The sequence below is a fragment of the Oratosquilla oratoria genome, chromosome 4 (assembly GCF_046742065.1).
Source record: "Oratosquilla oratoria isolate Oo_2021 chromosome 4, ASM4674206v1, whole genome shotgun sequence".
NCBI classification, from domain to species: Eukaryota; Metazoa; Arthropoda; class Malacostraca; order Stomatopoda; family Squillidae; genus Oratosquilla; species Oratosquilla oratoria.
In genome coordinates, this window is record NC_134780.1 from 39,808,662 (window position 1) to 39,834,072 (window position 25,411).

Genomic DNA, 25,411 nt, shown 5'->3' on the forward strand with positions numbered 1-25,411 from the left:
GTGATGCTCTACTCTCTAAATTTAAGGAGCACTGTGAATCCTATCAGTAATTAATGTATATATTACAAAGAAAAATGTAATTCAGTTAACTGAAGATGACCAACAATGTTAAAAACTAAATCATTTACACGATAAAAAAATGTTGATACACCCAATCACACATGCATGCACACATATACAAACACACACAATGCACATGTACATACATGAGTACATTCAGTTGATATTATTGTTACAGAAGAGAGCTATCATGGTTGGACAAGTTGCCAGCCATACTGCCAGATGCCTGAGCTGAGAGGTCTAGAAAAGAAAAAGAAAAGAAAAGAAAAGAAAAGAAAAAAAGAAAAAGACGGTAAGGGACGGAGAGAGGGAGAAAGACTGTTGGTAATATTTGTTATTAAGTTATTATTCTCCTTTGTACAGTTCAACAAAGCCTTTCAATAATGGAGGCCTGTAGACGAGTTCTGTAAGAGGGATGTCAAAGTCTTCTTCCTGCTACTCATCATCAGATCCAATTGAAACTTTCACCTATTTATGGAGGTGCATCCATGGAAGTTGGCACTTGTTCACCTAGGTAGACTGATATCTGGTGACTGCTCCTCTTTTCTCCTACTACAAGCTGGTGACAGAAACAAGACCTCAGTGTAGCATCTCTTCCTGGAGAGATCTAACGAGGGGTCTTAAGTATTATTGCCAACTACTTTGGGGCTGAGTTTCCAGTCAATAAAAATTGGGGTAACAATTACTTGCAGGTTTTTTGCAGTATGAAAATGAGGTCTTGATATTTGCATATCAGCTCTGTGTCAGATTTGGCTCCAAGTGAAAAAAAAATCTGCACAATTAGTACAATTGAACTAATTATGCTGACAAAAATGACCTGGGAAATACATCATTACACAGGTATCAGAGCAGATACCTACCATGGTAGATATTTACCTAATTTATCTACATCCCTACATTCATTCCAGGTTCTTGACTGTACTATTTCCTCTTTGACAGTGTTCATAAAGTTGATGCATATACAGGGACAACTGTGTTCACCGAGATCCTTCTGGGATGTAGCCTTTTTCAAATTTTTCCCCATGACCTTGCAACTCTCCAATTCCACACCTATCTCACATCTGCATACCACTATCAAGTCACCTTTTTTCTTTTAATGGTTGCAATTCCTGTATAGTTCTTCTTGAATGTAGCTGTTTTGAACTAATCACACTGAATTATACATGAAATAATATTTATATTACCACTTCCCTACCATTTCAGTAGTAGCTCATTGATGATTTTACATCTAATGTGCTGTGGTCAACTAGAAACCACATTAAGAAAGAACTACTCATATTTCTAATCTTTTCTTGTGGTTTGTATGCTAGGCTGGTGGACAGTTTGGTTGCTGTTCTTGGTATTCTTTCAATTACTTTGTTTCCTTATTTTGTGCAGAGACCTTAACACTATTGCAATCTGGGGCAGACATGACAAAAAGTGAAAGGGAGAGAGCTCCTTTGTTATGGGAAGTGTGTGCATGTGTGTGTATTTATTAATGGGAAAGGCTATGTTCATAGGAGACACCTCTACATCCCTACAAGTCAAAATTGGCCTTTATTTTATTTTTTTAATTTGAACCATTTCCTTATCAAGGTTACTGCACAAACTGCTGCATTTGTATGAAAAACCTGTCCCTTAATATCAGGAATTTTATCTTTAAATTTCCACAATTGCCTGCTGCTCCCCCATCCCAAAGTACTGCATGAGGTCTTTATTAATCTTGACCCCTCCTTTCATAGATCTGCAAACAAAAATCATTTCAACCCACCCTGTTATTTCCTCTAAAGGAAGGTGCAGTTATACAGGTCTATAATTCTGGGGTCCTCCTTAATTCCCTCTATAAGGTGGTGGTATATTGGTCCTCTTCCAATCCTGAAACACTCTTCTTCTAATGAATCAACAATTAGGATGTGAATATTGGTTGCTAGTTATTCTTTGCTCTTCCGAGGTATTCAGTTAAAGATCCCAACAGGCCTCGAGGCTTTCCTGTCTAGCATGTTTGGTAGTTTATGTACTTCACTTGCACTTTAACATCTTTTACCACTACTCTCAAGTCTCCCTTCTTCCCAGAAACTTTCCTTTGTTAATATTGATTGGATATGTTTTATTTCAGCCCATATTTTATCTTCACTGACATCTCTCACTTTTTAAGTAGGTAATTCTATACATGTATATATATAGAGAGCGAAAGAAGAGAGAAAAGAGAGAGAGAAGAGAGGAGAGGAGAGAGGAAAGAGAGGAGAGAACAAGAAAGAGAGCAAGAGGGGGGTCTTATCCGTCTCCACTTTATTTTTTATTGTACTTTATCCAGGATACTCCAGAAATCAATGCATCTGTAGAGATAAAATATTTCTTAATATCATTCACAAACGCATTGCCTATGTATACATGTTTGTGCAGGCAGTGAATGCATATCTATGCATGTCTGCTTATACTATTTTGAGTTGCGAGTCCAAAGTAGTAGGTTCATCACTTTCAGTACTGTAGTGTACTGCATAGACTTTATTGTGGTAAACACTGAAAGACTTTATTAAAGACCAGACACACACACTCCTTCCAGCAAAGTATTCAACATGTCTAAATATTAACTGGTTTATGAAATGCCCGTCTTCAACCCCAAGAGGTTTCATGATCTTATCAATTATATGGGTCATGGTTCTCTCATACACTACCCTCCAGCTCTCCCTTACAACTCCACCTCTTTAAACAATACAGTTCCCCTTGGGTAGAGCCTCTGGTTATTGGCAACTGAATAATCATATATAAAATTATGAATCACATTGACCATATACCCACCATTTACATCAAATTTTCCAGATCAACGAGTATTGACCTGTATGTTTGCATTTACCTAGTTGTATTGTATGGGAAGGGAGCTATGCTCGTAGTGACCCGTCTCTGTATCTTTGAGCATCTAGTTTGTTCTTAAATTCTTGTATAGTTTCTGCACACTGTTGTTTCCTCCAATTTGTTCCAGACATCTACCACTGTGTGTGGGAAACTATTCTTTTTCAGATCTTTTCTATAACTATCCTTTTTGAGTTTTTCATGTATGTGTGTGTATATATATATATATATATATATATATATATATACACACACACACACATTTCCCCCAAGGACCTTTCCCCACTTATAAGGGAAGTAGCCAGTCAAGGCATGTACCTACCCCACCCATTCCACTCCCATTTGTTTCCCTCTCAGCTTCTCGTGGATCTCCAAAGATGGTCTATTGATTTGCTGAGCCAATACCCAGTGTATTCCAATACAATACAGAAAACATTCCCTTGCTTCTCCCCATAGATATCTATGGGAAGGCCTCAGGACTGTGGGAAGCCAGAGGCATTATATACATGTGGCTAACACAATCATAAATGGTTAGTCTTTTTGGTACATGTCTACACATTTTCTTTCTCATACCCCAAATGCAACCACAGGCAATAATGGAATAGAGTGCAGGAACTGGGATCCCTTTTTCTGTCTCCCACAGAGTCAACTACATTAAAAAAGTCCACCCATCCCATCTTAGGAACTCAATATGTAAAATGAATCACTTTTAACATCAGCTCTTCTGTTCTGCTTTCTTCTTCTGTACTATAATGATTCACATTTCCATCTTGGTGTGCATCCGGTGCAGGGAAATTAATCTTGCCTAGTTCCTTTTAATTTTGACACTTGACAGACTTCACAGTGGCTGCTGGGTTGGTGTCCACCCTCACCAACAAGTTTTCAATGATAGGGGTTGGCCACTCTGCCACCCCTGGTTCCTCAACCAAAACCCCTAAAATTATAATGCAAGTTAACAGTGGGACGGGTTTCCCCAACACCTGTTTATAAGGATACAAGTCTGAGGGAGAGATGGTAAAGTCAATTTGGAGAGGAACATGGAGGAGAAGAGTTAAATAGTATATTTTTTTAATTAAGCGGATCCCACTTGTAAAATGTTCAGCTACTTCAGGACATGGTGTAAGTCACCATGGTAGTAGCAGCAGGAAACTTGGACATCCTCTTCAAGATATCCAACCCTTCATCCTCTGTACCAGTAAATCTATCAAAAAGGTGATGGTTTCTGACCCTTTATGAGAAGACAGGCCTCTGAACCTCTCCCTCTCTTGGAAAACAGGAAGATGAGGTAACTCCTTGTCATGTAACAGAACTCGTATATTCAAGCTCCCTCTCAGAAAAGGAACTAGCATGAAAGAAGCAACACTTAGTTCGAGTATGTTTAAGGCTGCTAAACTTTGCTTGGGACAAAATCCATCCCTTGCCTTTGCAGATGTATACATATATATACACATTACTTTTGGGAAATAGAAGGCATAATGGAATATCAAAGTATAAAATTTAGGAGAAATCTTGTGTATTGAAAAGAAATATAAATAATGATATTCAAAACCACCAATGATGCATTAATTCTAAACATCATGAAGTATAAAAAAATCAACTTTTAAAATCTATTTATATTTTTGTTAATAATGTGGACATTTTCATTAGAATACAAAATCAGACGAGTAACTGTCTCGTGTAATATCAAACATGTACATGACTGGTGCCATTTCATTCTTCAACCTTCTCAATTACAATGTTTTGGTTTTCTTGACTGGCTGAGATGGCAACTGGTGTAAATGGCTCCTTCTAAAAAATTAAAAAATGTACCATGCAAATCCACACAATACTAGCGAGTGCAGGCACACAAACAAACACCCCTTGACAAACACTCATTTTCTCACTCTCTGGCTCTCATCACTCACTCTTGTACATATGTATGCACACACACATATATATATACATACACACACACACACACATATATATATATATATATATATGCACACACACACACATGTATGTATATAGTAAAGAAGAGCCATGCTTAGCCCTCATCCAAATTTTGTATTTAGGGGCACCAGACAAAGTGGGTCGGTGGCCTCCATTATTATTATTATTATTTTTTTTTTCTTTTCTATCTACAGCACCTCTTCAGCGAAGAGGTTGTCAACCCAACCATCACTGGAGTTGACCCAACCCCTAAACCCAAAATACAATGAAACGGTAAGACTAGCTTCACTTCACCTACAGATATGTAAATGCACGTACACACACTTACAAAACACACCCTGTAATTAACCAAACTAGATTATATTAGAATCTGAGTCCTAAAATGTTGTCCTGATGCTTTTTTTATTTTTAATTTTAATTCTTCATGAATGACATCTAGATTTCAAACAAATTTCTTTTATTACTTTAGTTTACATTCACTTCTTCACTTGCTTGCTGGAAACTTGACAGTCCATCCCTTGACCAAACCATCGTGCCCAGCTGAGAAGAGCCGTTCATCATCTTGCCAAACCAAACCTGTCACTTGAGACTGTGGGTGTGAATCTGAAAAGACCAACATTTGGTAAGTATTTTTTTCCTCACCAACCATGAAAACAAAAACAAAAAATTCAAGACCTGTGCTGTAGTATCCAAAAATCATTTTCACTTAGTAATGAGGGGAAATGCACATAAAACCTTAAAAACCATAAAAAAAAAAAAGCATGAAGGGAGGGGAGGCACTAAATATGCAACTAAATAATAAATCCTTGTTATGAGAGCAGTACTGAAGCTGAAATTAAGCTAACAGCTGTACAAGTCCAAAGCATTATATATATATATTTGCATAAGTATGTGTATATACAAGTACATACTTTTTTTTTGTGGGAGAAGAGGGGGGTAGGCAAAAGCTTAGCCATGACACACTACTATAAATCTAACACTTGTGAAGGAAATTAGTATATTAGTAACTATTTGGTAGATTAAAACTACCTCATGAAATTTCAGATATATTTTCCTAAGCCACAAACTTGTTTCTACCACTCAGACATGTTAACCTACAACTGATGATGATGATGATGATATGGTTAATGTCACAAAATTCCCCTTATCAGAAGGCTAGGACGGTGTCCCTCATAGAGGACTTTGTAGCATGGAATTGAACGAGCCATGCCCTTAGGTCAACTTTGCCAGTGGCAGGGTTCAAACTGCCATCCCCTCAACCTTCGCTGCAAGTAACGACGCCCTAACCCGCACAACCAGTGAGCTTCTTGCAACTAATACCATTATACATACATACACCAAAGGCTTTTTCCCCTTACATGGGGGGGTAGCCAAAAAGAAAAAGGCATAGAAACCACTCCCACCCATTCCATTCCCTACATATTCCACTCCCCTCCACCCTCCTCCCTCCCTCTCATCTTCCATTATAATTCAATTTTTTTTCCCACTGGTAAACTAATTATATTTCTTCTTTTCTTTTTATCATGGCCAAGAATTCCTATAATGTTGTATCAGCCCTAAAAACAATCCATATTAACCCATGGGCCAAACTTTTTTTTTTATTCATTGGGTTAAGAGCCTGTCAATGTTGGAAAAAAAAAAAAAAAAAGGCAATTTTTTTTTTTTTACACCAAACTGCCATCTAGCAAAGAAAGAAGGAAAAAAAAAGTGGACCTACTGTTTTTATATTTACACCAAATTGCCAACAAAGTAAAAAAAAAAAAAAAGTGGACCTACTGTTTGTACAAAACATGCAAAAGTTGGTACAGGTCACTAAAGGGGATAGATTGCATTGTTAGAATAGGTCTCCTGATTAAAGATGGGAGTGCTTTAAGAGGTCATGGAAATAAATTAAGGACCACATGTCAAAACGATCTGAAGAAATAGTTTTCCATATAGATGTATAAATATGCGGAATAGCTTACGTGATATAGCCCTATCTCAAAAGGATCTGAAGAAATACAGTTTTCCATATAGATGTATAAATATGCAGAATAGCTTACGTGATATAGCCCTATCTCAAAAGGATCTGAAGAAATACAGTTTTCCATATAGATGTATAAATATGTGGAATAGCTTAGGTGATATAGCCCTAGCTTAAACAATACACAAGTTCAAATCTAAATATGATTTGGAAATCAAAGATATAGATTAAGTTGTAACTGTACATGAATTTGAGTGGAGGGAGGGAGGGAGGGAGGGAGAGAGGAGAGAGAGAGGAGAGAGAGAGGAGAGAGAGAGAGAGAGAGAGAGAGAGAGAGAGAGAGAGAGAGAGAGAGAGAGAGAGGAGAGAGAGAGAGAGAGAGAGAGAGAGAGAGAGAGAAAAGAGAGAGAGAGAGAGAGAGAGAGAGAGAGAGAGAGAGAGAGAGAGAGAGAGAGAGAGAGAGAGAGAGAGAGAGAGAGAGAGAGAGAGAGAGAGAGAGAGAGAGAGAGAGAGAGGAGATAGATAGAGAGAGAGAGAGAGAGAGAGAGAGAGAGAGAGAGAGAGAGAGAGAGAGAGAGAGAGAGAGAGAGAGAGAGAGAGAGAGAGAGAGATTTTTATCTTACTTGGACCTGACAACATGGACTCCTAAAACGGTTATATAAATAAATATGCTGGGGGCAAATATTATTCATTTTTATTTATTTATTTATTTATTTGCCCTCTGACCAAAGAGGAAGGATTCATGGTTTCCATAATCCAATGAATAAAAAATATCTGGCCTTAAAGTCAAAATTAATGAATATCAAACACTGCAAAAGTTTAAATCTTCCCCATACCATGAAGATAAATGCTCTACTCATACAGTACTGGTACTACTTTCCCCACCTCTACATTGTGGTGTAGTATGCCACATACATAAACCCACCACAAATAGATTCCTTAAGGGAGGGAAAGTGGGAGGGCAGAAGAAAGAAGGGGAGGGAAGGGGAGGGAAGGGGAGGGAAGGGGAGGGAGAGAAAAAGGAAGGAAGAGAGGGAGAGAGAGAGGGAGGGAGGAAGGGATGGATGGATGGAGGGATAGAGGGAAAAGATGAGGATGGAAGATAATTGTTGCCCAAGTTCAACTAACTGGAAGCCCACAGCTCTACAACAGTTGCCCATGGTCTTTGGGTGCTCCCATAGATCTCTCCAGGAAGAAACACTGGACTGACATATGCATTTCATTTGTGCTTGACAGTTTGTCACCTTCTATGGGGCTGTCAGTTTTAGTCATGAATAATCAGAGGTACCAGCAAACATACCACAATTACTTTTTGCAGCTGAAATGGCTGTATTTGTACATTAATCATAAGGTCGCACCATCATACAGTAAACTTAAACTTAGTTCAACACCAACAATTAGCAACCCACTCCAAACTATTATGTTAGTTCACACTGGACTGATAAATGTTAAGACCTACATAAAGGAAGCTGACACCCTGACTATGAATGTTTTCACTAAAGGTGTCAAATACGATGGGAAAATGTGCTGGGAATGTTCAAGACTACATTTCAAGTTCATCAAAATTTCAGGAAAAATGCCGTGTTAAAAACAAGAAAAGAAGAAGAAAAAAAAAAAAAAAATTCTACACTTCAATTGCATGCAGCAGAATGGGATATTGGGAGAGCAAATTGCTTGTCCCTTTTAAAGGACAAAACTGAGGTTTTGTTTCAGCACCTCCCTCATGTTGATGCAATTAAATAAAGATGAAAACCAACCACAAAACACGAATACATTTTTGAACATAGATACAATAGACAATACCTGAAGACAATCATTCACAGATGTTATTAATTTCTATTCTTTATGTCATCATTAATGGCACTCCAGACGACAATATCAAATACAATAATAAACAAAAATCATGAATGCTTCAATTACAAGAAAATTAGACTAGATCTAACCACACCGTTGTTCAAGCAAATCTACCCTTTCTTCAGATATCAACAGCCCAGAACTTGACTATTCCATCGTGCCCTGATGAGACAACACGATCATTTGCGAGCCAAAGGACCCCTGTGATCTGTGCTTGGGCATGGGCATCTGGGAAAAGGCACGGAAGTATCAGAGGATTGGCCTCTATGTCAGCAGGCACTAGCACATGGTGCTATATTTAGGAGTTTTCTTATTTAGTTCCCTTCCACATGCGACTCTTATGCCGTCTTTGTCCTTTCTCTCATGAGGTTATATATAAAAACTACTACTACTACTGCTTTTGGTGGCCAAATGCAAGGTACTTCATGGCAGTTTCATGAATGGTGCAGGGGATTACAAGTGATGGCACATTATGAGAGGGGCACTGAAGACTGAGCTTTTCAAAGCTTACAGTTATGGTAACAGTATCTTGTGACAAAATATAAAGGCATTTTGATTGTGTCCACTAGATAGTCATCAACAGTGATCTACAGCATCTATAATGCTATAATTCATTATCAGACCACCTTTTCACCAAACCAAGGCTTTTAGCCATGTGTTATGGCAGCATCATCGAACAACAATCTTGTTATAACAATGTGTAGGTGTTTAGACCAGTCAGTCTAATAAATGGGGGTATTCTGCCAACAAAATATCTGGCTTGCTCCATGTGGAAGGGCATTGAGAAACAATCAAATGTATTTAGAAGAGATATTTACATTTCCTGAAATATTAATGAGGCATTAAAAATAAAGTTGTTTTGTATTGCAAATATAATAACCCACATATAAGCCAACTCCCTTATTTGGGTGAAAACATCTTTTGAAGTATATATGAACACGCACATACATTTACATACACACTCGTGTGCACACACACACATGTATACCCAAGGCTTTTTTTCCCTTACAAGGGAGGTAGCCAAAGTCTGTATATATCCACTTTATCCCCACATACTCCACTCCCATTCCCCACCTCTCCCTCCCTCTTTTCTTGGCTTTTCCTGGATGATGGGTCATCCCTGCATCTTGCCCACTGCCCTGGGTCAGAAGCAACATAGCAAGACACAGCACATCCAGAGCAAGGCTGCTTCATGTAATTGGCAACTCTCAGTCTAGACATCTCCATCCCTCCACTACAATTTTTTCCTGGAACGCCACACTTCCCAAACAATCCATCTATTGGTTCATCTATCCTAGCATTGAGATTTCCCAATACTACTACATTGACATCTCCCTAAACCCTCTATGTACTCATTAAAATATATCCAAAAAGCCTCCCTTTCCTCTACACTCTTTTCACTACCAGGTCCATATGCACTTACAGACCCATATCGCCCTTCCCAGTGTCACCTTCATCCATATCAACCTTGAAGAAACTTCCTTCCATTCCACCACATGCTTAACCATCTCTTCACTTAATAGTACAGCCACCTTTTCTCTCCCTCATCCTCTCTTCACTCCTGACACCCTCAAACTACACTCCCAAACCCAAACTTGCCCCTCCCTTTCAAATTAATCTCACTCAACGCCAACACATCCATCTTTCCTCTTGCAAACATACTGCATATCTCTTCCCTTTTAATAAATAAAACAAAATACAGGAAGAGAGCCAACTTACTTTTAATAATGATATGTTTGTTCAGCTGATCCAAACTCCAGACGATAATCATGGTGTCCAGGGACCCTGTTGCCACAAGCCGCGAATTGGGACTCCATGCAAGACAATTGATACGGGCATTATGGAAGCCCCACTCTATCTTGTTGTATCGTTCCCAGCCTGGCACAGTGTACACCATAACCTTTGCAAAAGAGAAAACGAAGAAAGAATTAAATTAAACTACAATTATAGAGCACCACTGCTCATAACTGTGATGGAGTGGAGAATAGTGCTGTAAAGGATGATATGGCCATGGGCGAAACTGGAATGGGGGATATGGGTTTTCATGAGTGTACATGGTCTTTTTTTTTTTTTTTTTTTTTGGGGGGGGGGCATGTTTTGAATATATTTAAACAAAATATGTAGAGTAGTAAGGGGAAAAAGAATACTGCCACTCAGTGTTCCCATTTCAGTCATAAAAGGCAACAAAAATGGGGCAGAAACATGGAACATAAGAGCGGAAGAATTTAAATGTGTTGTGATGAAATGCCCGAGAAGTATGGTAGGGGTTACTAGGCTGGATAGAACAAAAAACAAGGTGAGGAGAAGAGCAGGGGTGGAAAGGGAGTTGGGAGATGAGGTTAATAAACGAGTATTGGGATAGTTTGGACACATGGAAAGAACAAGTGAAGATTAGTAAAAGAGGTGTGGAAGGCAGAGGTGGAGATAGTGAACATGAAGGGGCAACCAAGGATGAAATGGATGGTTGGAGTAAAAGGGGCATTGGGAAAGAGGAGAATGTCTGTTGATGAAAGAGAGAAGACAAATGATAGGGGTAAGTGGAGAATGGTAGTGTATGGATGATGCTGTAATGCATGGAAGGGAGTGGGTGAGGGATGGGGGTGGTGGTGAAGGAGTATGTGTGAATGATATTTTGATGCAGCCCACAGGGATTTCTTACTGTCTTCTCTTTCTCTGCATGAGGGGATGTAGAGGGGGGTCACCGATTAAATGAAGTGGCCTTGCTGTGGATGTGCTGTGTTGTGCTGTGTCTTGCTGCATTGCCTCTGACCCAGGGCAGTGGGCGAGATGCAGGGATACCCAGTCATCCAGGAGCCAAGAAAAGAGGGAGGGAGGAAGGGGTGGTGAATGGGAGTGGATTATGTGAGGATGAAAAGGGTGGGAGTGGATTTATGCCTTTGACTTTGGCTACCTCCCTTGAAAGGGAAAAAAAGACCTTGGTAAATGTATGTAGAGTTTTGAGAGGAATGTAAATGTCGTAGTGGTAGGGGATCTTGGTGCTAGAGTATGAGATGAGCCAATAACTGTAGTTGGGAGGCATGGGATGGCAAGATCAATAAAGAAATGCAAATGAACAGATTACATTAAACACTGTTTAAGAAGAGAAACAAGTACAAGTATTCATAGAGAAAGTTGGTGGGTAGGATGGTACTTCAAAGGTGTTAATGGACAACGCAGTGGATTACAAGATTTTTGGGTGTAAATGTATTCAAAGACTAGGGCACACGGTTGTCATAACTATCTGGTAGAAGGGAAACAGAGTGGAGGTTCTAAGGAGGATGACAGACGTACTAAAAAGTGACAAAACTAAGCAAAAAGGGAAAGAGAAAAAGCACCAGAAGCTGAGAGAAGTATGGAAGGTAGTGAGTGATAAAAGAGAAACTGGTGTGGAGGAAGACTGGGTACACTTTATGGAGGAATCGCTACAGTGAAGGTGAACCTACCTTACGATTGCCATCACAGGCTCCCAAGAACTGGCCATCAGGAGAGAAGGCCACATCATTGACAGGACCCAAGTGCTCCAATGTTGTTACCTGTGAAGGGAAAATTCAAATCATGACCAGCATTGCACTCACACCAAAATTATTACCAAATCAATTTGTTGCCCTTGGTTCTTGCTTGGAAGAGTTCGTAACTCAAGAAAACCAGTGATGCCTACTCGTTCACCTCTAAAGTTACTCAAATATTATTTGCTGTTGTCTGGAAATACTGTAGGACAGTGTTTAAGGTGCCCTGTGCTTTTGTTGTATCTCAGGCATCTATATTTGTTGCTAAGCTGATTCTGTTTTGTTATAATGCAGACATGACCTGAACGTAAACATGCCACTTCAGTTCTTGTTCACTTTGGGAGGGACTTCTTTGCTGGGGTCGATTTCTGGGCAATTTTGGTGATATTCATAATTTAGCAATTAGGGGGGAGGGGTTTGTTAGGGAGTGGCCATGTGTGAATATTTTGATGCAGCCCGAAAGGATCTCTCCATCTTCTACTTTTCTGCATTAGGGGATGGAGAGGGGAGTTGATCAAGTGAAGCAGTCTTGTTGTAGATGTGCTGCGTCTTGCTGCATTGCTTCTGACCCAGGGCAGTGGGCAGGATACAGGAATGACCCATCATCCATGAGGAGCTGAGATGAGAGGGAGGAAAGTGTGGTGGATGGGAAGAGAGAGAGAGAAAAATCTTGGTATGTAGTAATTTATCAACATGTATTTTGTAATCTGATTTGCTTTTTTTTTGTATGAAAGTACTGTGGAGTACTAGGTTATTGTAGGAGTTTCAAAAGAATACTGCAAGAGTAGTTCTCATATTTCACTTGGTGGGCTATGTTTTTGTCACATCATTTGGTGGGGTAAGAAAGCTCCAATGCTCTTATGTAGAACTGTGTGCCTATCATTCTTATTCTCATATGTTCCTTTGTGGAAAAAACAAGCTTGTGTTCTTTTAGTTAAATACATATATACACATATAAACAGTTTCCACTAATTGAACAATTTCATACATCAAATAATAATCATTAATTCTAATAATGGTAATTTTATTTATTTTAACACACGAGATACATGTAATCCTGAATGTGCATTCACTATCACCAATTTCCTCATCTAAACTATAATGGGAAAATGTTACACCCAAGTTAGAGAATCCAAGAAAAATGGTTTTACAAATCATATGATATTTTCTAAGTCTCACCTCCTTTAGCGTAGTTCCAGTGAGATCGTATATGTGAACCAAGTTGTCAGCACCTCCAACTGCTACCTCGCTATGGCCAACATTAGCAGCAATGCTGAGGCCTTCGTATTCTATGGGCAATTTACCAACAATCTTCCCATCTCGTACAATAGATATCTGGTGACAAAATACAAAGACTGAAATGGACAAAAGTTCAGTAACAATCCCATTATTAACATCGATTAAACTTCAATATGTTACACCACTGAATCAACAATTCACATACTACTGCCTAGATTTCTAACACTTTCTAAATTCCACAATTACACCAAGTCTTGCTTTGTATATAAAAAAAAAAAAAATTAATTGTACATACATACCAAAGGCTCTTTCCCCCTTACAAGGGAAGTAGCCAAAAAACAAAGTCATAAAATCCATTCCCACCCATTCCATTCCCAATACACTCCACTCCCCTCCACCCTCAACCCTCCCTCTTATCTTAGCACCTCCTGGATGACGGGTCATCCCTGTATCTTGTCTACTGCCTTGGGTCAGAAGCAGTGTCGCAAGACTCAGCACATCCACACCAAGGCCACTTCATTAAATCGGTGACCCCCACTCTCGGTCCCCTCATGTAGAAAAAGGAGATGATGGGGAGAAATCCCTTCGGGCTGCGTCAAACTTTTCTCATACATACTACCTCACCCCCATCCCCCCCACCCATTCCACCTCATGCATCACATCATCCTTATACAACCATTCTCCATTCACCCGTCTTCTGTCCTCTCCCGTCCTTCCTCAACAGACATTCCCCTCTTCCCCAAAGCCCCTTTCACCCCATCCATCTATCTCATCCTAGGTCACCCCCTCCTTTTCACTCCTTCCACCTCTGCCTTCCAAACCTCTTTTACTAGTCTTTCTTCACTCATTCTTTCCATGTGTCCAAACCATCCCAATATTCTTTCATCCACCCTATCTCCCAACTCCCTTACCACCCCTGTTCTCCTCCTCACCTCCTCATTTTTCACTATCTAACTTAGTAACCCCCATCATACTTCTCAGACACCTTATCTCAAACACATTCAAACTCCTCTCTTCCTCTCATGTTCCATGTTTCTGCCCCATACAGTGCTCTTGGCACAATCACTCCCTCATACAATCTCCTCTTAGCATCCATTCCCAAATGCCTATTTCTCATTATACTTTTTAATCCCCCAAGGCATTTACTCGCTTCTCTCAATCTACATTCTACCTCCACCTCCTCCCTTTCCTGCCACATTTGCACCCAATTATCTAAAACTATCCACTTCCTCCAATTGCTCTCCCTTAATGCTCACTTCCAGTCTGCTGCCACTTTCACCCCTTGTACATCTCATCACCTTACTTTTACCCACATTTATCTTAAACTTTCTTCTTTCACACACTCTCCCAAACTGTCCCCTACTTCCTCAATCCCTCCTCTAATCCTGCTACAAGTGCAGTGTTGTCCACAAACAACTGGCTCACCTCCCACTTTTCTCCATTTTCTTTAATCATCTCCAATCCCTGACCCACCATCTTTGCGTTTACCTCTCGCACCACCCCATCCATATATAAGTTGAACAGCAAGGGCAACATAACACATCCCTAACGAAGTCCCACCTTTACCTCGAACCACTCACTCTCTCCATTTCTAATCCTGACACAAGCGCTACTACTCTCGTAAAAACTGACAGCTCCTAGAAGCTTTCCTCCTATCCTGTATATCTGCAAAACCTCCCACAGTGCCTTCCTGTCTACCCTGTCATAAGCCTTTTCCAGATCCATAAAAGCCCAAAAAACATCCTTACCTTTTCCTATTGCCTTCTCATATCTGTCTTACCACAAAAATCTGATCTACGCAACCTCTACCTGTCCTAAATCCACACTGTTCCTCACCAATTACACCCTGTTCCTCTCCTAATCCTCTCAATCAAGATCCTCCCATAAGCCTTCCCAACTACATTTAACAAGCTAATCCTTCTGAAACTACTACACTCACACTTGTCCCCTTTTCCCTTGTAGATTGGAACTATATAGGCACTCCTCCAGTCCTCTGGCACTCTACCCTCTCTTAAACAAACATAAAATAACCTCACCAGCCAGTACACCATCACTGTACCTCCTTTTTTAGACATTCTGCATGGCATCCATCCAGACCAGGTGCCTTACCTGCTTTCATCATCTTAACAACAGCCTTCACTTCATCCTTCCTTATTTCTCCTCCATTTTCCTCACTCATCACTCATTTTCTTAGCACTTCCCACTGCAACTATCCTTCCCTCCCTATGCTCCTTCACATTTAGCAACTCCCTAAAATACTCTGCCCATCTTCCTCTTACTGCCTTCTCTTCCATTATCATCTCTCCATCTGCACTGTTTACCTTTTTGTCTCTATTTGATTCACCTCCTCTTCCTCTCTTAATTTCTTTCCAAAACATCTTTTTATTACTTTCAAAATTGTCATATTTTTACCCCATTTCACATCTGTTCTCCTCTTTGCTTCCTTTACCTTATGCTTTACTTCTCTTCTCTTTCCTTTGTACCTCTCCTATGACTCCCTCGTCCTATTTTGTAACCAATCTGTCAAAGCTCGCTTCTTGTCTTCTACAACCTTGGTTCCTCATCCCACCACTCACTACCCTTCCTTCTATTTCCTCCTGTCCTTCTTGTTCCACACACCATCTTTGCACACTTTGTGACTCCCTCCTTGAACCATCCCCATTCCTCCTCCACTCCTAGTTCTACTCTATCCTTCACTCCCTCCCACTCCTCTCTCAGCTTTTTGTATTCCTCCTTTTCCTTTAAAGAGTTCACTCTAAGCACCTCCCTACCTTTTATCCTTTTCCTCTTCATCTATCCTCCACTCTCAACTTACCTTCCACCAAAAAATTATCTGACATCCCCCCACTCTCTCCCTTTAGAACATGTACATCCTTAACTCTTCTAACTAAAATTAATCAATCATTGGATTTATGAAACACCCGTTCCCTAACATCTGTTTCTGTAGGCAGTTCCCATCCTTACCATTCTCTATGCAATAATATTTTTACCAGCTAATATGTATGTTATGGTAGGGGCAGCTCCAAAAGGGAGAGGGAGAGAAGAAGAGGATAGGGAATTGGAAAGAGGGAATAATGAGGGGAAAGGGAAGAAGAGAGGAAATAGGGAAATGGTACAAAGGGAAAGGAAGAGGGAAGGGAGGTAAGGGGAAGAGAAGATAAAAAGGAGAGAAGGGGAAGAGAGGGAGAGAAGGAAGAGAGAGGGAGAGGGAGAGGAAGAGGGAGGGAGGGAAGGGGAGGGAGGGGGAGAGGAAGGGGGAGAGGGGGAGGGAGGGGGAGAGGAGGAGGGAGGGAGGGGGAGAGGGCGAGGGAGGGAGGGGGAGAGGGGGAGGGGGAGGGGGCGGGGGAGAGGAAGGGGAAGGGAGGGGGAGAGGAAGAGGAAGGGAGGGGGAGAGGAAGAGGGAGGGAGGGGGAGAGGAAGAGGGAGGGAGGGGGAGAGGAAGAGGGAGGGGGGAGAGGAAGAGGGAGGGGGGAGAGGAAGAGGGAGGGAGGGAGGGGGGAGAGGAAGAGGGAGGGAGGGGGAGAGGAAGAGGGAGGGAGGGGGAGAGGAAGAGGGAGGGAGGGGGAGAGGAAGAGGGAGGGAGGGGGAGAGGAAGAGGGAGGGAGGGGGAGAGGAAGAGGGAGGGAGGGGGAGAGGAAGAGGGAGGGAGGGGGAGAGGAAGAGGAAGAGACTGGGGAGGTGAATGAATGTGTGGAAGGGAAAATTAAAAGATCTTGAAGACAAGTAACAGGGACAAGATTCTCTCAGATATTCAACTTATCAGACCACCTTATGCTAGTACCTATCATTGGTTTCCCACTAATTGACAAGGGTTAAATAGATAAATAAAGGGCTTCATACTAGCCTATTCTTTTCTTGTCACACCATGCAATTGCACCAACTCAAGACACATCAATCCCTTCCTTTACATAACACTTACATCCTTCATGGTCACCACAATCAAACCTTCATCATCAAGGGCTGCCATGTGTTTGGGCTGCGAGCTAAGAGAGACGGACTGGCCAGTAAAACTATGTTGAACATGATCTGGTGGAGATGAAAAACAAAAATCAACTATCAGGTAGATATAGTGATTATCATTCAATGAATAAGAGTAAAATTAACTTGCTTTCTTAAATACATTTATGGTTTGGGTATATGGAAAAAGTGAAAAAATTAGCACATGCACACACACAAAAAAAAGCTTGCTGGTTACAGTTGGGGCAGTATGAATCAAAGTGCAAATATACATACATACATACATACATATACCAAGGCTTTTTCCCCCTTCCAAGGGAGGTAGCCAAAAAGGGAAAGGCATAAAAACACTCCCACCCATTTCATCCCTAAATACACTCCACACCCCTCCCACCCTCCCTCTCATCTGAGCACCTCCTGGATGACGGGTCATCCCTACACCATGCCCACCGCCCTGGGTCAGAAGCAGTGTCGCAAGACACAGCACATCCACAGCAAGGCCGCTTCATTTAATCGGCGACCCCCCTTGCATATAAGGAGAGGACGGGGAGAAATCCCTTCGGGCTGCGTCAAAATTTATTCACACATACAACCCCACCCCCACCCCCGCCCATTCCTCCTCATGCAATCACAACATCATCCATATACAACCATTCTCCACTCACCTCTATCTTCCGTCCTCTCCCTTCCTTCCTCAACAGACATTCCCCTCTTCCCCAAAGCCCCCTTCACCCCATCCATCCACCTCATCCTAGGACGTCCCCTCATGTTCACTCCCTCCACATCTGCCTTCCATACCTCTTTTACTAGTCTTTCTTCACTCATTCTTTCCATGTGTCCAAACCATCCTAATATTCTTTCATCAACCCTATCTCCCAAATCCTTTTTCACCCCTGTTCTCCTCCTCACCTCCTCATTTCTCACTCTATCCAGCCTAGTAACCCCCACCATACTTCTCAGACTCCTTCTAAGGCCTAGATTAGAGTATGCAGCGACATTGTGGTCCCCCAGTACCAAAAAGAATATAAAGAAAATAGAAAGAATCCAAAGAGCAGCTACAAAAATGGCACCTGCACTTGCAAACCTATCATACGAAGAGAGATTGGCTAAACTGGAGTTACCGACACTGGAGCAAAGAAGAGAGAGAGGTGACCTATTGACCATCTACAGAATCATGAAAGGCACAGAGGTACTCGATAGTGAGAACTTACTTAACTGGGACAAAAGAAACACAAGAGGACATGGAAAGAAAATAAAAAAACATAGCTATAGAAGAGAACTGAAGAAAAACAGTTTTCCTCATAGAGTTTTGGACACTTGGAACAAACTGGACAATGGAATAGTATGCGCAAAAACCATTCATGAGTTTAAAAACAAACTAGACACTGCAAGATACAAAGGCGGGACAACACGAGCATAGCTCCCCTTCCCGCAAAATACAACTAGGTAAATACAACTAGGTAAATAGGTAAATACATTCAAACTCCTTCTCTCTTCTTCTCTTATGTTCCACGTTTCTGCCCCATACAGTGCTGTTGGCACAATCACTCCTTCATACAGTCTTCTCTTTGCATCCATTCCCAAATGTCTATTCCTCATTACACTCTTTAATCCACCAAGGCATTTACTCGCTTCTCTCAATCTACATTCTACCTCCACCTTCACTCCACCTTTTCCTGCTACACTTGCACCCAAGTATCTAAAACTATCCACTTCCTCCAGTTGCTCTCCCTTAATGTTCACTTCCAGTCTACTACCACTTTCACCCCTTGTACATCTCAACACCTTACTTTTACCCACATATATCTTTAGCTTTCTTCTATCACATACTCTCCCAAACTCTGCCACCAGCTTCCTCAATCCCTCCTCTGACCCTGCCACAAGCACAGTGTCGTCCGCAAACAACAGCTGGCTCACCTCCCACTTTTCTCCATTTTCTTTAACCATCTCCAATCCCTGACCCACTACCCTAGCATTCACCTCTCGCACCACCCCATCCATGTATAAGTTGAACAGCCAGGGTGACATAACGCATCCTTGACGAAGTCCCACCTTTACTTCAAACCACTCTATTACTCTCATAAAAACTCTTGACAGCTCCCAAAAGCTTTCCTCCTATCCCATAAATCTGCATAACCTCCCACAGTGCCTTTCTGTCTACCCTATCATAAGCCTTTTCCAGATCCATAAAAGCCCAAAAAACATCCTTCCCCTTTCCTATAGCTTTCTCACATATCTGTCTTACCACAAAGATCTGACCTACACAACCTCTACCTGTCCTAAATCCACACTGTTCCTCACCAATTACTCCTTCTGTTCCTCTCCTAATCCTCTCAATTAAGATCCTCCCATAAGCCTTCCCTACTACACTTAACAGGCTAATCCTTCTGAAACTACTACATTCACACTTGTCCCCTTTTCCCTTGTAAAGAGGAACTATACAGGTACTTCTCCAGTCCTCCGGTACTCTACCCTCTCTCCAGCAAACATTAAATAACCTCACCAACCAGTCCACCATCACTGAACCTCCCTTTTTCAGACATTCTGCATGGCATCCATCCAGACCAGGTGCCTTACCTGCTTTCATCATCTTTACAACTGCCTTCACCTCATCCTTCCTTATTTCTCCTCCATTCTCCTCACTCATCACTCTCATTTTCTTCAAGCAGAATAGGAAAAATATGCGAAAAAGTCATCAGAAACAAATGGACCAAACACTTGGAAGAAAATACAATAGTAAACCCTAAACAATTTGGCTTTAGAAGTGGAAGATCATGTACCACAAACCTAATTTGCTTTAACTCGAGATTAATTGAGATAATACAAGGAAGAGATGGCTAGGCAGATTGCGCCTTCTTGGACTTGCAGAAGGCATTTGACAAAGTACCACATAAAAAAATTAATAAGAAAAATTGAAATAATAGGAGGAATACAAGGTAAGCTGCTGGAATAGATGAAGGATTCCTTAATTGGGAGAAAAATGAGAGTGGTACTTTAAAGACAAAAATTTGTACTAGGAAGATGTGAAGAGTGGCGTCCTGCAAGGCTCTGTATTGGCTCCTTTAATGTTTGCCATATATATATAAATGATATGGACAAGGGAGTAAATTGTTACATGAACTTCTTTGCTAACGATAGGTGGGAATGATTTTATGCCTTTTCCTTTTTGGCTACCTCCCTTGTAAGGGGGGAAAAAGCCTTGGTATATGTATGTAGTAAGAACAGAAGAAGATTGCAGATTGCTACAAGAAGACCTAGACAAAATATGGGAAAGGAGTCAGAGATGTGAGATGAACTTCAACATTGAGAAATGTAGCATAATGGAATTTGGAAAAACCCAAAAACAGAGTATCAGGTCAATATGAAATTGGAAACAAGGAAGTCAAAGTTGATTCAGAAAGGGACCTGGGAGTAATCATCTCAAGTGACTTGACACCTGATAAACATGTCAAATTATTTGGAGAGACTTAACTTGTTGGAATGAAAGTGGCCTTCGACTACATGGATGGGGAAATAGTAAAAAAAAAAAAAAAAAAAAAAGTGGTTACACTGATAAGACCTTAAACTAGAATATGCTGCAAAACTATGGGCACCTAGCACAAAGAACAAAAGAAAATTAGAAAGAATCCAAAGAGCAGTGACAAAAATGGCACCTACACTGTCAAATCTGACATACAAAGATTGGAGAAATTACATTTATATACACTAGAACAAAGAAGAGAAAGAGGTCATTTGTTGACCATTTACAGAATTATGAAAGGGATGGAAATTCTCAATAGAGATGACTTATCAAAGTGGGACAGAAGAGAAACAAGAGGACATGAAAAGAAGCTCAAGAAGGACAGTTGCAGAAGAGACCTGAAAAAGAATAGCTTCCCACATAGAGTGATTGATGTCTGGAATAAACTAAACGGAGAAACAGTGAGTGCCAAAACTATACACGATTTTAAGAATAAACTGGATGTGGAGAGATACGAAAATGGATCACTACGAGCATAGCTCTCGTCTCGTAAAATACAACTAGGTAGGTAAATACATACATGCACACACACAAAATGTGGTTAATACACAATGGGTAACCTACCTGTAACTCGCAGTGTATCATCTATACCCGTCGTATATACTTTCTCTGAATGTACCACAATGCCTGTCACTTGGTTGCCATGGCCCTTGCCTTCTATCCGATTGTTCTCTCCTGGGAAAGAAAGCAAGAAAGAAAGAAAAAAAATAAATAAATAAAAAATAAAAAGAAAAAAATAAATAAAATAAAAATTAAAACCTGCTTGGCCCAATGACCTTTACACATACACACCAATAAAATACATATAAAAATTCCTCACTCTTTTTTCTAGCCAAAAAGGAAGCAAGTAAAAGGTACACAGGTGTACTGAGAAGGAGATTGATGGATGGGGTGAAGGGAGCCTTCAGCAAAAGGGGAATGCCTGTTGAATAAGGGAGGGAGGAGGCAAAGAATAGGTGTGAGTGGAGAATGGCTGTGCATGGACTATAAATTTATACATCCCAAAGGGGTTTCTCTTTGTCTTCTCTATTTCTGTAAAAGGGGATGAGGAGCATAAGTGGTTGCCATGTAATTGAAGTGGCTGACCCTGCTGTAGATGTGGTGCATCTTACTGCATTGCTTATGGCTTAGGCAGTGGTCATGAGACTGGGATGACCCTTAATCCACAAGCACAAAGATGAAAGGGAAACAAATGGATGACAGAGGGGAGTGGGATGGGTGAGACTGGATGCAAGCCTTTGCTGACAACCTCCCTTATAAGGGGGAAGAAGCCTTTGATATGCAAAGATAGAACGTTTTCTCAAAACTTGTTTACCATTAGCCAAACTTTTCTTCATCACACAATTTTCCTCACAAAGTACTCCCTCTGTTCCTCTCCTAATCCTCTCAATAAAAACCCTTCCCAACTACTCAAACTGTTCCCTATGAAACTACTACACTCACACTTGTCTCCTTTTCCTTTGTAAGGTGGAACTATACATACACCCCTCCAGTCCTCCAGCACTCTATCCTCTTTTAGACACACATTAAACTTCACCAGCCAGTCCACCATCACAGTAGTCCCCCTTTTTTCTAGATACTCTGCAAGACACCCACCCAACCTAGGTACCCTACCTGTTCTCATTTTAATAACTGCTTTCACTTCATCTTTTCTTATTTCTCCTCCATTTACCTCATCCATCAATGTTATTTTCTTAGTCCTCCCTACTGCAATTACCTCTCCCTTTCCTCCTTCACATTTCACAACTCCCTATAATACTCTGCCCATCTTCCTCTTATTGCTGTATCTTCCATTATCATCTCTCCATCAGCACCTTCTACTTTTCCTTCTCTATTTGAGTTGCCTTATATTCTTTTTCATTTCTTTCCAAAACATTTTTTTACTACTTTCAAAATTTTGTCATACTGATACCCCATTTCACATCTGCTCTCCTCTTTGCCTCCTTTATTTTATGCTTTACATCTCTTCTCTTTTCTTTGTACTTCTCATATGATTCTCTCGTCCTATTTGGAACCAATCTAATGCATACACGGGGGGGTAGCTAAAAAGAAAAAGGCATAGAAATCACTCCCACCCATTTTATTTCCCACATATTCCACTCCCCTCCCTCCTATCTTGGCACCTCCTGGATGACGGGTCATCCCTGCATCCTCTCCACTGCCCTGGGTCAGAAGCAGTGTCGCAAGACACAGCACATCCACAGCAAAGCCGCTTCATAAATTCGGCGACCCCCCCCCCTCTCCGTCCCTTCATGCAGGAACGGAGAGGACGGGGAGAAATCCCTTCGGGCTGTGTCAAATTTTTTCTCATACATACTTCCTCAACCCTGATCCCCCACACCAATCTAATACTAAATAATATTACAAAATACACAAACATACCAGTAGCAGCATCCCAAACAGTGATGGTACCATCGTAGCCACTAGTGTACAAGCTGTTGCGGTCTTGCGTGAGAGCCATTCTCGTAATAGGTTTGTTATGGCCCTGTAAAGAATATGTGAGAAAAACAAGTATAGAGCACATATAATTTAATTCTGATTTGTGGAATGGGTGGGAGATTATACAATGTCAGCAACACTCAAAATCTGGATAATAGTCACCCTAAGAAAAATGAGAATAAGAGAAGAAGAGAGAAGGAGTTTGAATGTGTTTGAGATGAGGTGTCTGAGAAGTATGGTGGGGGTTACTAGGCTGGATAGAGTGAGAAATGAGGAGGTGAGGAGAACAGGGGTGAAAAAGGAGCTGGGAGATAGGGTTGATGAAAGAATATTAGGATGGTTTGGACACATGGAAAGAATGAGTGAAGAAAGACTAGTAAAAGAGGTATGGAAGGCAGATGTGGAGGGAGTGAACATGAGGGGACGTCCTAGGATGAGGTGGATGGATGGGGTGAAGGGGGTTTTGGGGAAGAGGGGAATGTCTGTTGAGGAAGGAAGGGAGAGGACGGAAGACAGAGGTGAGTGGAGAATGGTTGTATATGGATGATGTTGTGATTGCATGAGGAGGATTGAGCGGGGGGATGGGGGTGGAGTAGTGTGTGTGAGTAAATTTTGACGCAGCCCGAAGGGATTTCTCCCCGTCCTCTCCTTATATGCAAGGGGGGACGGAGAGGGGGGGGGGGGTCGCCGATTAAATGAAGCGGCCTTGCTGTGGATGTGCTGTGTCTTGCGACACTGCTTCTGACCCAGGGCGGTGGGCAAGGTGCAGGGATGACCCGTCATCCAGGAGGTGCTCAGATGAGAGGGAGGGTGGGAGGGGTGTGGAGTGTATTTAGGGATGAAATGGGTGGGAGTGTTTTTATGCCTTTCCCTTTTTGGCTACCTCCCTTGAAAGGGGGAAAAAGCCTTAGTATATGTATGTGTATGTAAGAGATAATGTGTAACCATGTACATGTGCATATGAACACTGACATTTTTGAAAATGTATGCTTGTAGGCATGGATGCTTATGGGTGTGAATATTAGAAACTGAAAATTCAAGTCCAAAATCTTACCTTTATAACTCGAGTTGGTTTGGCAGGGTTTGCAGGATCCAAAACATTAATAAATCCTGAGAGAGAAACAGACACAAGGCGGGAGCCAACAAAGATACAGCCAACCTGCTGATCCTCTACATTAGAACCCATATTAAACTCTGCGACAAGGTCTCCAGATTCCAAGTCCCACAACTTGCACGTCTTGTCTCCACTTGCAGTCAAAATCTGTTTACTATCGGGACTCCATGAGACCTGAAACATTTATACAGACACATGAAATTTCTGTATATACTACTATGATAAATTTGTTGACCTTTATACCAGCATGAACATAGAACATAAATTACTATAAACATTAAACATATATTTCATATGGTACAGTAGGGGAGGAGTGGAGATGAGAGGTGTGGACAGAAGGTTGGAGTTCAAGACGGTATAAGATTGGAGATGGGGTTGGAGGGTGGGGGAGGGAGGAGAAAGATAAGGAGGAGAGAAGGATGGAGAGAAGAAAAAGAAGGATGAGTAGGATGAGGAGCAGCAGAAGTAGAAGTAGCAGAAGAAGATGACAACAACTTTGGGTAGTCTCCACTGCATATGAAATGTCAATGCAAGATTACAATTACTCTTACTTACCCCATAGACACCTCCCTTATGTGCAGGACTGCCTATTTCTTTCACAAGTTCTGCATCCTTCCCATCATATACAAACACTTTGCCATCAAAACCTCCTGAGGCAAATTTTTCTCCATTCGGGGAATAGCGCAAACTTTGCACATACTTGGTGTGGTCCTGGAAATAAGCACATATGTCAGTAAGAAGGTTCCTTAAAACAAGAAATTGCACCAAAAGCTAGAATACTCACACAACGTGCTACAACACCTATTCCATATACCAAGGGCTTTCCCCCTCCCTTCCCAGGGAAGTAACCAAAATCAATAACTGCGGCAACAGATATAAACAAAGCTTCTGACACCATCTTTTTGACACATTAGAAAAAATAAATAAAAATAATTTTACATATATATACATACATACACATGCATATACCAATGTTTTTCCCCCCTTACAAGGGAGGT

The 25,411-nt window shown here is 41.1% G+C and overlaps 1 protein-coding gene across 5 annotated transcripts in view; it reads right to left on the reverse strand.

Moving 5' to 3' along the window:
• Positions 1-2,326: 2,326 nt before the first annotated feature.
• flr (actin-interacting protein 1 flr) overlaps positions 2,327-25,411 on the reverse strand; it is a 38,200-nt gene continuing 15,115 nt past the window's right edge. Inside the window, exons 6-15 of one of the 5 annotated variants that reach the window (XR_012966303.1) lie at positions 24,969-25,124; positions 24,354-24,587; positions 23,243-23,345; positions 21,425-21,535; positions 17,303-17,409; positions 13,324-13,479; positions 12,082-12,171; positions 10,358-10,538; positions 8,705-8,866; positions 2,327-5,424 (exon numbers count right to left, since the gene is read on the reverse strand). Coding sequence is in view for 4 of the 5 variants with exons in the window: in XM_076184002.1 (XP_076040117.1) it covers positions 5,306-5,424; positions 10,358-10,538; positions 12,082-12,171; positions 13,324-13,479; positions 17,303-17,409; positions 21,425-21,535; positions 23,243-23,345; positions 24,354-24,587; positions 24,969-25,124 (1,257 nt within the window). In the remaining variant the exon portion in view is untranslated. The remainder of the gene's footprint in view (positions 5,425-8,704; positions 8,867-10,357; positions 10,539-12,081; positions 12,172-13,323; positions 13,480-17,302; positions 17,410-21,424; positions 21,536-23,242; positions 23,346-24,353; positions 24,588-24,968; positions 25,125-25,411) is intronic. The other 4 variants (XM_076184003.1, XM_076184005.1, XM_076184004.1 and 1 more) reach the window with 4 other exon arrangements.